Genomic DNA, 18,053 nt, shown 5'->3' with positions numbered 1-18,053 from the left:
AAAAGTATAGGTTTATAGTCGGAAAAATAAGTTACAAGTCGTTTTTGTAAAGGTAGTCATTTCAGTCGAAAGAACGACGTCTAGATGACCATTTTAGAAAACATACTTCCACTTTGAGTTTAACCATAATTTTTGGATATAGTTTCATGTTCATAATAAAAATCATTTTCTCAGAATAACAACTTTTAAATCAAAGTTTATCATAGTTTTTAATTAACTAACCCAAAACAGCCCGCGGTGTTACTACGACGGCGTAAATCCGGTTTTACGGTGTTTTTCGTGTTTCCAGGTTTTAAATCATTAAGTTAGCATATCATATAGATATAGAACATGTGTTTAGTTAATTTTAAAAGTCAAGTTAGAAGGATTAACTTTTGTTTGCGAACAAGTTTAGAATTAACTAAACTATGTTCTAGTGATTACGAGTTTAAACCTTCGAATAAGATAGTTTTATATATATGAATCGAATGATGTTATGAACATCATTACTACCTCAAGTTTAGTAGGTAAACCTACTGGAAGTGACAAGAAATGATCTAGCTTCAAAGGATCTTGGATGGCTTGAAAGTTCTTGAAGTAGGATCATGACACAAAAACAAGTTCAAGTAAGATTTTTGCTCGAATTAAGATAGTTTATAGTTATAGAAATTGAATCAAAGTTTGAATATGAATATTACCTTGAATAAGAAAGATAACCTACTGTATATAACAAAGGTTTCTTGATCTTAGATGATTACTTGGAATGGATTAGAAAGCTTGGAAGTAAATTAGTAAACTTGAAGGGATTTTTGAAGTATTCTTGAAGTGTTCTTCCTATGATGATTATAGCTTGATTCTTGAAGTGATTTTTGATGAAGATGATGATTAACTACTGGAAAAATACGTTCATAATAGTGTGGGTGTGTTGAGAGAGAATTAGAAAGAGATTTGGAAGTGAAATGGAGTGAATGAGGAGTGTTAATTGGTGAGTGGTGAGTGGGGTTAAAAGGAGTTCTAGTTAGTTGACTAGCTCATGGTAGAAGTTAAAATTGATTAGTCATACATGACATAATCAAGAGTGGAATCCCATGCTAGTTCCTATTGGTATATACCCATAGTAAGTACGTTTTGAAGCTGTGTATAATACGGGTAAGAATACGACTAGAATTCTTGATGAAAGAAAAGAATGGGAAAGTAACTGTAACCATTTTCGTTAAGTATGAGTGTTTTGATATATGTCTTGAAGTCTTCCAAAAGTATTTTAATACATCTAAATACACTACATGTATATACATTTTAACGGAGTCGTTAAGTCATCGTTAGTCGTTACATGTAAGTGTTGTTTTGAAACCTTTAAGTTAACGATCTCAATTAATGTTGTTAACCCATTGTTTATTATATCTAATGAGATGTTAAATTATTATATTATCATGATATTATGATATATTAATATATCTTAATATGATATATATACATTTAAATGTCGTTACAACGATAATCGTTACATATATGTCTCGTTTCGAAATCCTTAAGTTAGTAGTCTTGTTTATATGTATATAACTCATTGTTAATATACTTATGGAGATACTTACTTATCATAATCTCATGTTAACCATATGTATATCCATATATATATCGTCAAGTCGTTTTTACAAGTTTTAACGTTCGTGAATCGCCGGTCAACTTGGGTGGTCAATTGTCTATATGAAACATATTTCAATTAATCAAGTCTTAACAAGTTTGATTGCTTAACATGTTGGAAACATTTAATCATGTAAATATCAATCTCAATTAATATATATAAACATGGAAAAGTTCGGGTCACTACAGTACCTACCCGTTAAATAAATTTCGTCCCGAAATTTTAAGCTGTTGAAGGTGTTGACGAATCTTCTGGAAATAGATGCGGGTATTTCTTCTTCATCTGATCTTCACGCTCCCAGGTGAACTCGGGTCCTCTACGAGCATTCCATCGAACCTTAACAATTGGTATCTTGTTTTGCTTAAGTCTTTTAACCTCACGATCCATTATTTCGACGGGTTCTTCGATGAATTGGAGTTTTTCATTGATTTGGATTTCATCTAACGGAATAGTGAGATCTTCTTTAGCAAAACATTTCTTCAAATTCGAGACGTGGAAAGTGTTATGTACAGCCGCGAGTTGTTGAGGTAACTCAAGTCGGTAAGCTACTGGTCCGACACGATCAATAATCTTGAATGGTCCAATATACCTTGGATTTAATTTCCCTCGTTTACCAAATCGAACAACGCCTTTCCAAGGTGCAACTTTAAGCATGACCATCTCTCCAATTTCAAATTCTATATCTTTTCTTTTAATGTCAGCGTAGCTCTTTTGTCGACTTTGGGCGGTTTTCAACCGTTGTTGAATTTGGATGATCTTCTCGGTAGTTTCTTGTATAATCTCCGGACCCGTAATCTGTCTATCCCCCACTTCACTCCAACAAATCGGAGACCTGCACTTTCTACCATAAAGTGCTTCAAACGGCGCCATCTCAATGCTTGAATGGTAGCTGTTGTTGTAGGAAAATTCTGCTAACGGTAGATGTCGATCCCAACTGTTTCCGAAATCAATAACACATGCTCGTAGCATGTCTTCAAGCGTTTGTATCGTCCTTTCGCTCTGCCCATCAGTTTGTGGATGATAGGCAGTACTCATGTCTAGACGAGTTCCTAATGCTTGCTGTAATGTCTGCCAGAATCTTGAAATAAATCTGCCATCCCTATCAGAGATAATAGAGATTGGTATTCCATGTCTGGAGACGACTTCCTTCAAATACAGTTGTGCTAACTTCTCCATCTTGTCATCTTCTCTTATTGGCAGAAAGTGTGCTGATTTGGTGAGACGATCAACTATTACCCAAATAGTATCAAAACCACTTGCAGTCCTTGGCAATTTAGTGATGAAATCCATGGTAATGTTTTCCCATTTCCATTCTGGGATTTCGGGTTGTTGAAGTAGACCTGATGGTTTCTGATGCTCAGCTTTGACCTTAGAACACGTCAAACATTCTCCTACATATTTAGCAACATCGGCTTTCATACCCGGCCACCAAAAATGTTTCTTGAGATCCTTGTACATCTTCCCCGTTCCAGGATGTATTGAGTATCTGGTTTTATGAGCTTCTCTAAGTACCATTTCTCTCATATCTCCAAATCTTGGTACCCAAATCCTTTCAGCCCTATACCGGGTTCCGTCTTCCCGAATATTAAGATGCTTCTCCGATCCTTTGGGTATTTCATCCTTTAAATTTCCTTCTTTTAAAACTCCTTGTTGCGCCTCCTTTATTTGAGTAGTAAGGTTATTATGAATCATTATATTCATAGATTTTACTCGAATGGGTTCTCTGTCCTTCCTGCTCAAGGCATCGGCTACCACATTTGCCTTTCCCGGGTGGTAACGAATCTCAAAGTCGTAATCATTCAATAATTCAATCCACCTACGCTGCCTCATATTCAGTTGTTTCTGATTAAATATGTGTTGAAGACTTTTGTGGTCGGTATATATAATACTTTTGACCCCATATAAGTAGTGCCTCCAAGTCTTTAATGCAAAAACAACCGCGCCTAATTCCAAATCATGCGTCGTATAATTTTGTTCGTGAATCTTCAATTGTCTAGACGCATAAGCAATCACCTTCGTTCGTTGCATTAATACACAACCGAGACCTTGCTTTGATGCGTCACAATAAATCACAAAATCATCATTCCCTTCAGGCAATGACAATATAGGTGCCGTAGTTAGCTTTTTCTTCAATAACTGAAACGCTTTCTCTTGTTCATCATTCCATTCAAATTTCTTCCCTTTATGCGTTAATGCAGTCAAGGGTTTTGCTATTCTGGAAAAGTCTTGGATGAACCTTCTGTAGTAACCAGCTAGTCCTAAAAACTGGCGTATGTGTTTCGGAGTTTTCGGGGTTTCCCACTTTTCAACAGTTTCTATCTTTGCCGGATCCACCTTAATACCTTCTTTGTTCACTATGTGACCGAGGAATTGAACTTCTTCCAACCAAAATGCACACTTTGAAAACTTAGCGTACAATTCTTCCTTCCTCAACACTTCTAACACCTTTCTCAAATGTTCACCGTGTTCTTGGTCATTCTTTGAGTAAATAAGTATGTCATCAATGAAAACAATGACAAACTTGTCAAGGTATGGTCCACACACTCGGTTCATAAGGTCCATGAACACAGCTGGTGCATTAGTTAAACCAAACGGCATGACCATAAACTCGTAATGACCGTAACGTGTTCTGAAAGCAGTCTTTGGAATATCATCTTCTTTCACCCGCATTTGATGATACCCGGAACGTAAGTCAATCTTTGAATAAACAGACGAGCCTTGTAGTTGATCAAATAAGTCGTCGATTCTCGGTAGTGGGTAGCGGTTCTTGATGGTAAGTTTGTTCAACTCTCGGTAGTCGATACACAACCTGAATGTACCATCTTTCTTCTTGACAAACAAAACAGGAGCTCCCCACGGTGATGTGCTTGGTCGAATGAAACCACGCTCTAAAAGTTCTTGTAATTGGCTTTGCAGTTCTTTCATCTCGCTGGGTGCGAGTCTGTAAGGAGCACGAGCTATTGGTGCAGCTCCTGGTACAAGATCTATTTGAAATTCAACGGATCGATGTGGGGGTAATCCCGGTAATTCTTTCGGAAATACATCGGGAAATTCTTTTGCAATGGGAACATCATTGATGCTCTTTTCTTCAGTTTGTACTTTCTCGACGTGTGCTAGAACAGCATAGCAACCTTTTCTTATTAGTTTTTGTGCCTTCAAATTACTAATAAGATGTAGCTTCGTGTTGCCCTTTTCTCCGTACACCATTAAGGGTTTTCCTTTTTCTCGTATAATGCGAATTGCATTTTTGTAACAAACGATCTCTGCTTTCACTTCTTTCAACCAGTCCATACCGATTATCACATCAAAACTCCCTAACTCTACTGGTATCAAATCAATCTTAAATGTTTCGCTAACCAGTTTAATTTCTCGATTCCGACATATATTATCTGCTGAAATTAATTTACCATTTGCTAATTCGAGTAAAAATTTACTATCCAAAGGCGTCAATGGACAACTTAATTTAGCACAAAAATCTCTACTCATATAGCTTCTATCCGCACCCGAATCAAATAAAACGTAAGCAGATTTATTGTCAATAAGAAACGTACCCGTAACAAGCTCCGGGTCTTCCTGTGCCTCTGTCGCATTAATATTGAAAACTCTTCCGCGGCCTTGTCCATTCGTGTTCTCCTGGTTCGGGCAATTTCTAATAATGTGGCCCGGTTTTCCACATTTATAACAAACTACATTGGCATAACTTGCTCCGACACTACTTGCTCCGCCATTACTTGTTCCGACACCATTTGTTCCTTTCGTTCTATTAACCCCTGGTCCGTAGACATCACACTTCGCCGCGCTATGACCATTTCTTTTACACTTGTTGCAAAATTTGGTGCAGAACCCCGAGTGATACTTTTCACACCTTTGGCATAGCTGCTTCTGATTGTTGTTGTTGTTGCGGTTATTATTGTTGTTAAGATGATTGTTGTGGTTGCTGTTGTTGTTGTTGTTGTTGTTGGGCCGTTTGTTGTAGTTGCGATTGATGTTGCGATTGTTAGGATAGTTGTTGCGATTATTGTTATAATTGCTGTTGTTATTGTATTGGTGATTCTTATCACCGTTTTCCTCCCACTTTCTTTTGACTTGCTTTACATTGGCCTCTTCAGCAGTCTGTTCTTTAATTCTTTCTTCAATCTGGTTCACTAGTTTGTGAGCCATTCTACATGCCTGTTGTATGGAGGCGGGCTCGTGTGAACTTATATCTTCTTGGATTCTTTCTGGTAATCCTTTCACAAACGTGTCGATCTTCTCTTCCTCATCTTCGAATGCTCCCGGACACAATAGGCACAATTCTGTGAATCGTCTTTCATACGTGGTAATATCAAATCCTTGGGTTCGTAACCCTCTAAGTTCTGTCTTGAGCTTATTGACCTCGGTTCTGGGACGGTACTTCTCGTTCATCAAGTGCTTGAATGCTGACCACGGTAGTGCGTACGCATCATCTTGTCCCACTTGCTCTAGATAGGTATTCCACCATGTTAACGCAGAACCTGTAAAGGTATGCGTAGCGTACTTCACTTTGTCCTCTTCAGTACACTTACTTATGGCAAACACCGATTCGACCTTCTCGGTCCACCGTTTCAATCCGATCGGTCCTTCGGTTCCATCAAATTCCAAAGGTTTGCAGGCAGTGAATTCTTTGTAGGTGCATCCTACACGATTTCCTGTACTGCCAGATCCAAGGTTATTGTTGGTATATAGCGCAGCCTGTACTGCGGCTATGTTTGAAGCTAGAAAAGTACGGAATTCCTCTTCATTCATATTCACGGTGTGTCGAGTAGTCGGTGCCATTTCCTTCAAAATAGTTAAATGGAACAAGTTAATCATACAGAATATTAAGAGTAGTTAAAAGTATTTCGTAGCATAATATGAACTCATTTATAAAAGCTTTTTCTTCATATTAGCGTTTTATAAGTTTAAATTCGGGTAGTACCTACCCGTTAACTTCATACTTAGTAGCTAATATACAATTCAACTACTACAATTCTATATGAAAAACTGATTGTAATAATATTTCGCGTTCAAACTTTTACACAATATTTTACAAACTTACAATACCGCTTATTTTACATATAGCATGAAATATAGCACACAATAAATTTGATACAAGATGGTTGTGCAGATAATTCTAGCTAGTACACAAGTCGTTCAGCAAAGGCAATAAAGACACGTAATTCATACGTCCAGAAACAAGTCATGCATTCTGGTTTTACTAGGATTACTTCCCATCCTTGGTCTTGTGGAACATAACCGTTATGGCCGTTGATAAGACAGCGTGTTGTAACGTCGTCAAAGGGACGAGGGTTACGTAATGACCAACAGTCTCGTAATAACCTAAAAACCTCATTTCTTACCCCAATTACCGACTCCGTCACTTGAGGGAACGTTTTGTTTAATAGTTGTAGCCCGATGTTCTTGTTCTCACTTTGGTGAGAAGCGAACATTACTAACCCGTAAGCATAACATGCTTCTTTATGTTGCATGTTAGCCGCTTTTTCTAAATCACGAAGTCCTATATTTGGATATACTGAGTCAAAATAATTTCTTAACCCGTTGCGTAAAATAGCATTTGGGTTCCCCGCAATATATGCGTCAAAGTAAACACATCGTAACTTATGGATTTCCCAATGTGATATCCCCCATCTTCCGAACGAAAGCCTTTTATAAACCAAATCATTCTTGGAACGTTCTTCGAATGTCTTACAAACTGATCTCGCCTTAAATAGTTGTGCCGAGGAATTCTGACCGACTCTAGACAAGATTTCATCAATCATGTCTCCGGGTAGGTCTCTTAAAATATTGGGTTGTCTATCCATTTTGTGTTTTTATACTGTAAAATAGACAAGAGTTAGATTCATAAAAAAAATACTTATTAATACAAGCAATTTTTACATATATCATAAAGCATAAGCACACTATATTACATATATTACACCACACGAATACAACTATCTTATTCCGACTCGCTTGTTTCTTCTTCTTTGGTTTTGGTTCGTTTTCCCAAGTTTCTAGGGATATATGATGTTCCCCTAATACGAGCCGTTATTTTCCACATTGGTTTAGAAAAACCTGGTGGTTTAGAGGTTCCCGGGTCATTGTTACAACTTAAGGACTTCGGGGGTTGACGATACATATAAAGTTCATCGGGGTTGGAATTAGATTTCTCTATTTTTATGCCCTTTCCCTTATTATTTTCTTTTGCCTTTTTAAATTCAGTTGGGGTAATTTCTATAACATCATCGGAATTCTCGTCGGAATCCGATTCATCGGAGAATTGGTAATCCTCCCAATATTTTGCTTCCTTGGCGGAAACACCATTGACCATAATTAACTTTGGTCGGTTGGTTGAGGATTTTCTTTTACTTAACCGTTTTATTATTTCCCCCACCGGTTCCGATTCTTCTTCCGGTTCCGATTCTTCTTCCGGTTCCGATTCTTCTTCCGGTTCCGACTCTTCTTCCGGTTCCTCTTCGGGAACTTGTGAATCAGTCCACAAATCATTCCAATTTACATTCGACTCTTCATTATTATTAGGTGAGTCAATGGGACTTGTTCTAGAGGTGGACATCTATCACATAATATCAAACACGTTAAGAGATTAATATATCACATAATATTCATATGTTAAAAATATATAGTTTCCAACAAAAATGTTAAGCAATCATTTTTAAAGAAAACACGGTCGAAGTCCAGACTCACTAATGCATCCTAACAAACTCGATAAGACACACTAATGCAAATTTTCTGGTTCTCTAAGACCAACGCTCGGATACCAACTGAAATGTCCCGTTCTTATTGATTAAAAACGTTCCATATTAATTGATTTCGTTGCGAGGTTTTGACCTCTATATGAGACGTTTTTCAAAGACTGCATTCATTTTAAAACAAACCATAACCTTTATTTCATCAATAAAGGTTTAAAAGTTTTACGTAGATTATCAAATAATGATAATCTAAAATATCCTGTTTACACACGACCATTACATAATGGTTTACAATACAAATATGTTACAACAAAATAAGTTTCTTGAATGCAGTTTTTACACAATATCATACAAGAATGGACTCCAAATCTCGTCCTTATTTAAGTATGCGACAGCGGAAGCTCTTAATAATCACCTGAGAATAAACATGCTTTAAAACGTCAACAAAAATGTTGGTGAGTTATAGGTTTAACCTATATATATCAAATCATAATAATAGACCACAAGATTTCATATTTCAATACATATCCCATACATAGAGATAAAAATCATTCATATGGTGAACACCTGGTAACCGACATTAACAAGATGCATATATAAGAATATCCCCATCATTCCGGGACACCCTTCGGATATGATATAAATTTCGAAGTACTAAAGCATCCGGTACTTTGGATGGGGTTTGTTAAGCCCAATAGATCTATCTTTAGGATTCGCGTCAATTAGGGTGTCTGTTCCCTAATTCTTAGATTACCAGACTTAATAAAAAGGGGCATATTCGATTTCAATAATTCAACCATAGAATGTAGTTTCACGTACTTGTGTCTATTTTGTAAATCATTTATAAAACCTGCATGTATTCTCATCCCAAAAATATTAGATTTTAAAAGTGGGACTATAACTCACTTTCACAGATTTTTACTTCGTCGGGAAGTAAGACTTGGCCACTGGTTGATTCACGAACCTATAACAATATATACATATATATCAAAGTATGTTCAAAATATATTTACAACACTTTTAATATATTTTGATGTTTTAAGTTTATTAAGTCAGCTGTCCTCGTTAGTAACCTACAACTAGTTGTCCATAGTTAGATGTACAGAAATAAATCGATAAATATTATCTTGAATCAATCCACGACCCAGTGTATACGTATCTCAGTATTGATCACAACTCAAACTATATATATTTTGGAATCAACCTCAACCCTGTATAGCTAACTCCAACATTCACATATAGAGTGTCTATGGTTGTTCCGAAATATATATAGGTGTGTCGACATGATAGGTCGAAACATTGTATACGTGTCTATGGTATCTCAAGATTACATAATATACAATACAAGTTGATTAAGTTATGGTTGGAATAGATTTGTTACCAATTTTCACGTAGCTAAAATGAGAAAAATTATCCAATCTTGTTTTACCCATAACTTCTTCATTTTAAATCCGTTTTGAATGAATCAAATTGCTATGGTTTCATATTGAACTGTATTTTATGAATCTAAACAGAAAAAGTATAGGTTTATAGTCGGAAAAATAAGTTACAAGTCATTTTTGTAAAGGTAGTCATTTCAGTCGAAAGAACGACGTCTAGATGACCATTTTAGAAAACATACTTCCACTTTGAGTTTAACCATAATTTTTGGATATAGTTTCATGTTCATAATAAAAATCATTTTCTCAGAATAACAACTTTTAAATCAAAGTTTATCATAGTTTTTAATTAACTAACCCAAAACAGCCCGCGGTGTTACTACGACGGCGTAAATCCGGTTTTACGGTGTTTTTCGTGTTTCCAGGTTTTAAATCATTAAGTTAGCATATCATATAGATATAGAACATGTGTTTAGTTAATTTTAAAAGTCAAGTTAGAAGGATTAACTTTTGTTTGCGAACAAGTTTAGAATTAACTAAACTATGTTCTAGTGATTACGAGTTTAAACCTTCGAATAAGATAGTTTTATATATATGAATCGAATGATGTTATGAACATCATTACTACCTCAAGTTTAGTAGGTAAACCTACTGGAAGTGACAAGAAATGATCTAGCTTCAAAGGATCTTGGATGGCTTGAAAGTTCTTGAAGTAGGATCATGACACAAAAACAAGTTCAAGTAAGATTTTTGCTCGAATTAAGATAGTTTATAGTTATAGAAATTGAATCAAAGTTTGAATATGAATATTACCTTGAATAAGAAAGATAACCTACTGTATATAACAAAGGTTTCTTGATCTTAGATGATTACTTGGAATGGATTAGAAAGCTTGGAAGTAAATTAGTAAACTTGAAGGGATTTTTGAAGTATTCTTGAAGTGTTCTTCCTATGATGATTATAGCTTGATTCTTGAAGTGATTTTTGATGAAGATGATGATTAACTACTGGAAAAATACGTTCATAATAGTGTGGGTGTGTTGAGAGAGAATTAGAAAGAGATTTGGAAGTGAAATGGAGTGAATGATGAGTGTTAATTGGTGAGTGGTGAGTGGGGTTAAAAGGAGTTCTAGTTAGTTGACTAGCTCATGGTAGAAGTTAAAATTGATTAGTCATACATGACATAATCAAGAGTGGAATCCCATGCTAGTTCCTATTGGTATATACCCATAGTAAGTACGTTTTGAAGCTGTGTATAATACGGGTAAGAATACGACTAGAATTCTTGATGAAAGAAAAGAATGGGAAAGTAACTGTAACCATTTTCGTTAAGTATGAGTGTTTTGATATATGTCTTGAAGTCTTCCAAAAGTATTTTAATACATCTAAATACACTACATGTATATACATTTTAACGGAGTCGTTAAGTCATCGTTAGTCGTTACATGTAAGTGTTGTTTTGAAACCTTTAAGTTAACGATCTCAATTAATGTTGTTAACCCATTGTTTATTATATCTAATGAGATGTTAAATTATTATATTATCATGATATTATGATATATTAATATATCTTAATATGATATATATACATTTAAATGTCGTTACAACGATAATCGTTACATATATGTCTCGTTTCGAAATCCTTAAGTTAGTAGTCTTGTTTATATGTATATAACTCATTGTTAATATACTTATGGAGATACTTACTTATCATAATCTCATGTTAACCATATGTATATCCATATATATATCGTCAAGTCGTTTTTACAAGTTTTAACGTTCGTGAATCGCCGGTCAACTTGGGTGGTCAATTGTCTATATGAAACATATTTCAATTAATCAAGTCTTAACAAGTTTGATTGCTTAACATGTTGGAAACATTAATCATGTAAATATCAATCTCAATTAATATATATAAACATGGAAAAGTTCGGGTCACTACAGAGAATACATGTATTTTATGTTTACGTTATGGACACAAGTAACTGAAAAATATATTCTACGTTGAGTTGTACCACTGGCATACTTTCCTGTAGCTTGGTAACTATTATTTACAGCGGTATTGTAAACGCGAATCCTGTTGATAGATCTATCGGGCCTGACAACCCCAACCGGACTGGACGACCAGTATTCAACGGTTGCACAGTACTTCGTTTCGTGACTACACTTGGTACGGTGTAGTAAGATTTCATAATAAAGGGAATATGCGACGTGATTAAATGTTAAGTATGGTTACCAAGTGCTCAACCACTTAGAATATTTTTATTAAAATGTTTACATATGAAATCTTGTGGCCTATATTTATACCGCTGCCGGCATTAAACCTATATCTCACCAACTTTATGTTGACGTTTTAAACATGTCTATTCTCAGGTGATAACTAAAAGCTTCCGCTGCAACATGTTGAATTTAAGCAAGATCTTGAGTATGCATATTTGTGTCAAAAATAAAACTGCATATCCGAGGAATTGTAATGTAAAATATGCTAGAAATCGTATTGTTATTATCACATGTAAAGTTTGTAAGTCTAAGATTATCGCTAAACGATAATCATCTTTATATTGTCTAAAGCTTGTATTAACATAAGAGTTATGGTTTGTAATGTAAAATAAATGCAGTTGTTCTTTTAAAAATGTCGCATATAGAGGTCAATACCTCGCAATGAAATCATACGTTATCTAACTCGTTCTTATGGTTAAGGACGGGTTATGACATTGACGGCAGGAAAAATATAGAATGAATGAAAAATCACACGAACGACGATCCAACAGACAAGATGCAATCAGGCTATCTTAATCGTCATTTTTTTCCATTTAAGAGTAACAACATAGACTCCATTAGGCAATTAATGACGGCCAAATACCACCAGCAGCCACCAGCAACAAATAGTTTTTTCGGAAATTGACCTTGATACGTCAAATAGTTTGAAGCCCGGAGTGGTTTCTAATGTTTTTTTGCCGGTTGCGAAGTCACCTTATATGGAATTATTGGTTGGTTCTTTACCAATTTGCACTCCGGTTGAAGATTTGAATTATACTTTTGATGTTGATAACGTGGTGGCTACACCTCCCATTTTATTTAAAGGGTCAACATCTTCGATGGGTGCGAACGATTTAGCCGCTTCCGAATCGGTCTCGGTGTCAAGTCATGTTGAAGGTACTCCGGTTGATTTTAAGATGGTCGAACCCAAGTTTGGTAAGCCTTGTAATTCTTCGATTTTTGTCTCAAAGGATTCGTCCACGGGTGATGGTGTTATGGGGTCGATCCAACCTTCCGTTTCAAAAGGAAAACCTGTGAGCGACTCATTAGCGGCTTTTACCAAGGTTATGGATAATATGAAGGGTGTCCCAAAGGGTGTCATTTGTAATTCTAGCAATCCTCCTCCTGATACAGTGTATGTTAGAAAACCGAGGAACGGGAGAAAGAAGAAATTGTGTCACGAAGAGGAGTTAGAAACCTTTGGCGTGTTTATCAAAGATGCTTGATTGTTGTTCGTGTGATGTTGTTGCTTCGTTTGGCATTTAGATGGTTTTAAATCTCTCGCTCATCGTCTAGATTGTTTTTGTCACTCTTTGTTTAGTGCCTTAGATCTTTTATGTTTTTGTCTTTACGAGCTTAGTTTTTGGTTAATGTTTTGTTTGCTCGGTTCTTAGTTTGTAAGTTCGGAGAAAGTTTCATTTTTCGATGATCCTTCTTTTTGCGTTATAAAAGTATATTCATTTTTCGCCAAAAAAAAAGGCCACCAGCAACAAGCAGCCATCAGCAACAATCGATAGCTTCCAACCCCAATCGATTGGCTTAGTAGCTAGGTGTTTGAGAACCCTTTTAATCAGTTTAGTGTTCAAGAACTAATGGTGTATCCTAGGGGATACACGCATAAAAAAACCATTTTTATACAGAAAAATGGATCAAAGAGCATGAAAGATAACAATTTTTAGTGGTTTTTAGCATTTGCCGCCCAGCGTCATGCATAAGCCTGGCAGGCAGCTTCTATGTTTAAGCCCTTTTACTAGGCGCGTGAGCAGCACGTAGCCACGTCAGCTACACCAAGTCGATTCCGGATATTTCACGCAATAGATTTAATCAGCGATTGACACGTATGTCCCGAGAATTTTGGACATTCTACGCCTATAAATAGACTTTTTGGGTCACCACATTTCATCTCTTAACTTCAGTCAGAGAGAAGTACACTATCTCTCACAGTTCTTTCTCACTCTAAAAGCACATTAATCGCTTAGCAGCATAACGCTATACGGATCAATAACATATTGATCCTCAAATTGATTGAGGCCACCCTACGGATCTCTCATTCGTGTTTCGGGTCTGCAGGGATTATTTCCCGAGGGCAAACATCAATCAACATGCTATCGCTCTACGCTAGGCGGATAGTGTCTTGTACTGGTACCTTACACCCGCTATACGGAAAATCATACCAACATATGGCTCCATCCGTTCTAAAGGATCACTTAACTCTCATGAGCATCAAGAGACGTAATCGTAAGATAACACCTATTGAAACAAACATGATACATTCATGGCAAGCCGTACAGAGAAGGAAAGTGGAAGTATTAGAAGATTGGAAACAGGAATTAATTGCTTTTCCTTCCATGTTTAATACCAATCCATCTGATGCTCATGTAGTGATTGAAGCTCGTATAGCAAATTGTGTTGTTGGAGGAATATATACTGATACAGGAGCAGGCGCAGATATCATGTATGAGCATTGTTTTGTACAATTGCCAGAAAGAGTCAAGGAGAAGCTGAAAGATACGTTTGTTCCCTTAGAAATTTTGCTAATGATCTGTCATGGTCAGAAGGAAACATAGCTTTAGAAGTAGTATTGGGAAAAACACCATTTAAACGAACAGCTCATATCGAGTTTTTGGTTGTCAAAGTGAATTCACAGTATAATGTCATTTTAGGTCGATCAGCTATGATGACATTTGGAGCTGTGACCTCAACGGTGCATGGAATGATGAAATTTCCCACATCGGCTGGCATCACCACGCTATACGCTGAGAGGAGAAGAGCAATAGAATGTGTCTAAATAAATAAAACTGCTGTTAATCCAATTGTTCATGAAGATGGGTCAGTATCACCAAATCCAGAATTTCCAGATCAGAAAATCATTATTGGAAACACGATAGAAAAAGAAACAAAAGAAAAACATTACAAAATTCTATCAACCAGTTTAGATGTTTTTGCGTGGCAAGATTCTGATATGACTGGAGTACCACATCATATAGCTGAACATAAGCTTGGTGTGAATCCTAATATCTCACCAGTAAGTCAAGAGGCATAGCTCCAGATCGAACCAAATTTCTTAGAGAAGAAATTAAAAAACTAGTGGATGCTGGAATATTGAGGGAAGTTAAATACCAGACATGGGTAGCAAATTCAGTTATGGTTAGAAAGCCAGATAATACATGGAGGATGTGTGTGGATTTCATAGACATAAATAAGGCATGCCCAAAGGACAATTACCCTTTACCAAAAATAGATTGGAAGGTGGAATCTGTAAGCGGGTATCAATTTAAATCTTTTTTAGATGCATTCAAGGGGTACCATCAAATCCCCATGGCATTACGGGATCAGGATAAAAGAGCATTCCACACACCAGATGGAATTTTTTGCTACATTATGATGCCTTTTGGATTGAAGAATGCAGGAGCAACTTATCAATGTGTGATTGATAAGGCGTTTAAAGATCAAATAGGCAGGAATGTGGAAGCCTATGTTGATGATATTGTTATCAAAATTAATACAAAAGAAAGTATGCTCAGAGATACTCTTGAAACATTCGAATCATTACGAAGAGTTAATATGAAGTTGAATCCTAAGAAATGCACTTTTGGTGTAGAAGAAGGCAAATTTTTAGGTCATATTGTTACAAAGAGATGAATTAAGGCAAATCCAAAAAAGATTCAAGCAATTGAAGATATGGTATCTCCAAAAACAAAGAAAGAAGTGCAAAGTTTGAATGGAAGATTGGCAGCCTTAACAAGGTTTTTATCCAGAGCAGCAGATTGATCATTACCATTTATGAAGGTCTTAAAAAGTTGTTTGAACAAAAAGGATTTTATGTGGACGGAAGAGGCTGAAACAGCTTTTCAGGATGTTAAGCGACTCTTAAAAGAATTACCTACCTTAACTGCACCAATAGCAGGAGAACGTTAATTTTATATATGGCAGCATCCGCAGAAGCTAGTAGTTCAGTTTTAATTGCAGAACGGAATGAGGTACTAATGCCAATATACTTTGTCAGTAAGATATTACAGCAAAGTGAAATTAACTATTCGCCAATTAAAAAATTGGTATATCCTTTAACACACACAGCTAGATGACTCGGACGTTATTTTCAAGCACATCCAATTCTCGTCTTAACAAATCAACCAATAAAGCAAATTTTGAAACATCCAGAGTCATCAGGACATTTGGCAAAATGGGTGGTTGAATTGGGGGAATATGAAATAAATTTCTCACCACGACATGTAGTTAAAGGGCAAATTTTGGCAGATTTTCTTTTGGAAACAACTGAAAAGGTGGATTGTTGCCAAGATGTAAAAAGCAGTAATTGTATATTGGAATTGCACACTGATGGTACATCCAGTAAGGAAGGAGTTGGTGCAGGATTGGTGCTTACCAGCCCGAAAGGCGAAGAACATACATATGCACTAAAGTTTTGTTTTTATACATCTAATAATGAAGCAGAATATGAGGCATTGTTTTCTGGCCTCCGCATAGTAATTGACATGGGAATAAAGCATTCGCGGGCATATGTAGATTTTCAGATTGTAGCACAACAAGTTAATGTAGCATTTGAAGCGAAGGATATTTCAATGAAATGGTATTTACAGTTGATTGAAAAGATCTCCAAAAATTTTGAAACTCTAGAAGTTGTGCAAATATCAAGAAATAAAAACAAAAAAGCAGATGTGTTGAGCAAATTAGCAACATTAACATTCGATCATTTACATAAGAAAGTTTTGGTGGAGGTGTTGAAAGATAAGTCAATTGATGAAAAAGTGGTAGTGGAAACAGTTAAAGAAGGGGGATCGTGTTGGATGACTCCTTATATAAAGTATTTGCAGGACGGAACACTACCAGCAAATGCTACGAAAGCAAAACGGATAAAAGTCAGTGCTCCACTTTACGTCTTGGAGAATGGTGTGCTCTATAGAAAATCTTTCAGTGGTCCAAATTTGAGGTGTTTAGCACCGCAGCAAGTTATGGATGTGGTAAGAGAGATGCATGAAGGTTTATGTGCATAGCATTCTGGTTATAGAACTGTTGTAGGATGGATAATTCGGCAAGGATACTATTGGCAAAGAATTTATAGAGATACAACAGAGATTATCAAAGCATGTGATTCCTGCCAGTGGCATGGAACCGTCCAGCGTTTATCAAAATATTATTTAATCTCAGTATCGTCCGCATGGCCATTTTGTAAGTGGGCATTTGACATAGTAGGACCATTTCCAATGAGTGTTGGAAATGCAAAATTCTTGGTAGTCGCAATTGATTTTTTCAGTAAGTGGGTTGAGGCAATGGTGTTAGCACGGATAACGAGTGAAAACATAAAGAAGTTTGTATGAGATGATATTTTGTGTAGATATGGGTTACCAAATGAAATTGTAAGTGATAATGGTAAACAGTTTGCAGATAATCCGTTCAAAAATTGGTGTGAGGAATTGAACATCAAACAAACATTTACCCCTGTTGCTCACCCACAAGCCAATTGTAGTGACCCGAACTTTTCCATGTTTATATATATTAATTGAGATTGATATTTACATGACTAAATGTTTCCAACGTGTTAAGCAATCAAACTTGTTAAGACTTGATTAAATGAAATAAGTTTCATATAGACAATTGATCACCCAAGTTGACCGGCGATTCACGAACGTTACAAAGTTGTAAAAACTACATGTTGTGGTATATATAGACATATATATATATGGTTGACATGAGATTATGATGAGTAAGTATCTCACTAAGTATATTAACAATGTGTGATATACATAAGAAATGAGATTACTAAGTTAAGAAACTCGAAATGATATATATAACGATTATCGTTATGATAACGTCTACAAAATACATATGTATCATATTAAGATATTGATACACTATATTTAACAAGATAAAATGATATTTAAATATATCATTAAGTGTGTTAACAATGAACTACATATGTAAAAACAAGACTACTAACTCAAGAATTACGAAACGAGACTTATATGTAACGATTGTCATTGTCACGATATTTTAATGTATGTATCATATTAAGAGATATTCATACATCATAATATCATGATAATATAATAATTTAACATCTCATTTGAT

At 35.8% G+C, this 18,053-nt stretch overlaps 1 protein-coding gene across 1 annotated transcript; it reads left to right on the top strand.

Moving 5' to 3' along the window:
• The first annotated feature begins 15,892 nt into the window (after positions 1-15,892).
• On the top strand, positions 15,893-16,978 carry LOC139853750 (uncharacterized). Its single transcript, XM_071843114.1, has 2 exons — positions 15,893-15,971; positions 16,128-16,978. Exons 1-2 carry the CDS (start codon positions 15,893-15,895, stop codon positions 16,976-16,978), a joined length of 930 nt encoding a protein of 309 aa, XP_071699215.1.
• Positions 16,979-18,053: the final 1,075 nt, after the last annotated feature.

The sequence above is a fragment of the Rutidosis leptorrhynchoides genome, chromosome 6 (genome assembly GCF_046630445.1).
Source record: "Rutidosis leptorrhynchoides isolate AG116_Rl617_1_P2 chromosome 6, CSIRO_AGI_Rlap_v1, whole genome shotgun sequence".
Taxonomy (NCBI): domain Eukaryota; kingdom Viridiplantae; phylum Streptophyta; class Magnoliopsida; order Asterales; family Asteraceae; genus Rutidosis; species Rutidosis leptorrhynchoides.
Note: the sequence above shows the minus strand (reverse complement) of the source record. Positions and strands in the feature narration are given on the sequence as shown.

Excerpts from the sequence above, each read along its gene's own strand:
- LOC139853750 (XM_071843114.1), top strand. The coding sequence starts at position 15,893 with ATGGCAGCATCCGCAGAAGCTAGTAGTTCAGTTTTAATTGCAGAACGG. Across the intron at positions 15,972-16,127 it reads AATGCCAATATACTTTGTCA|AGTCATCAGGACATTTGGCA; the intron begins GTAAGATATTAC and ends TGAAACATCCAG.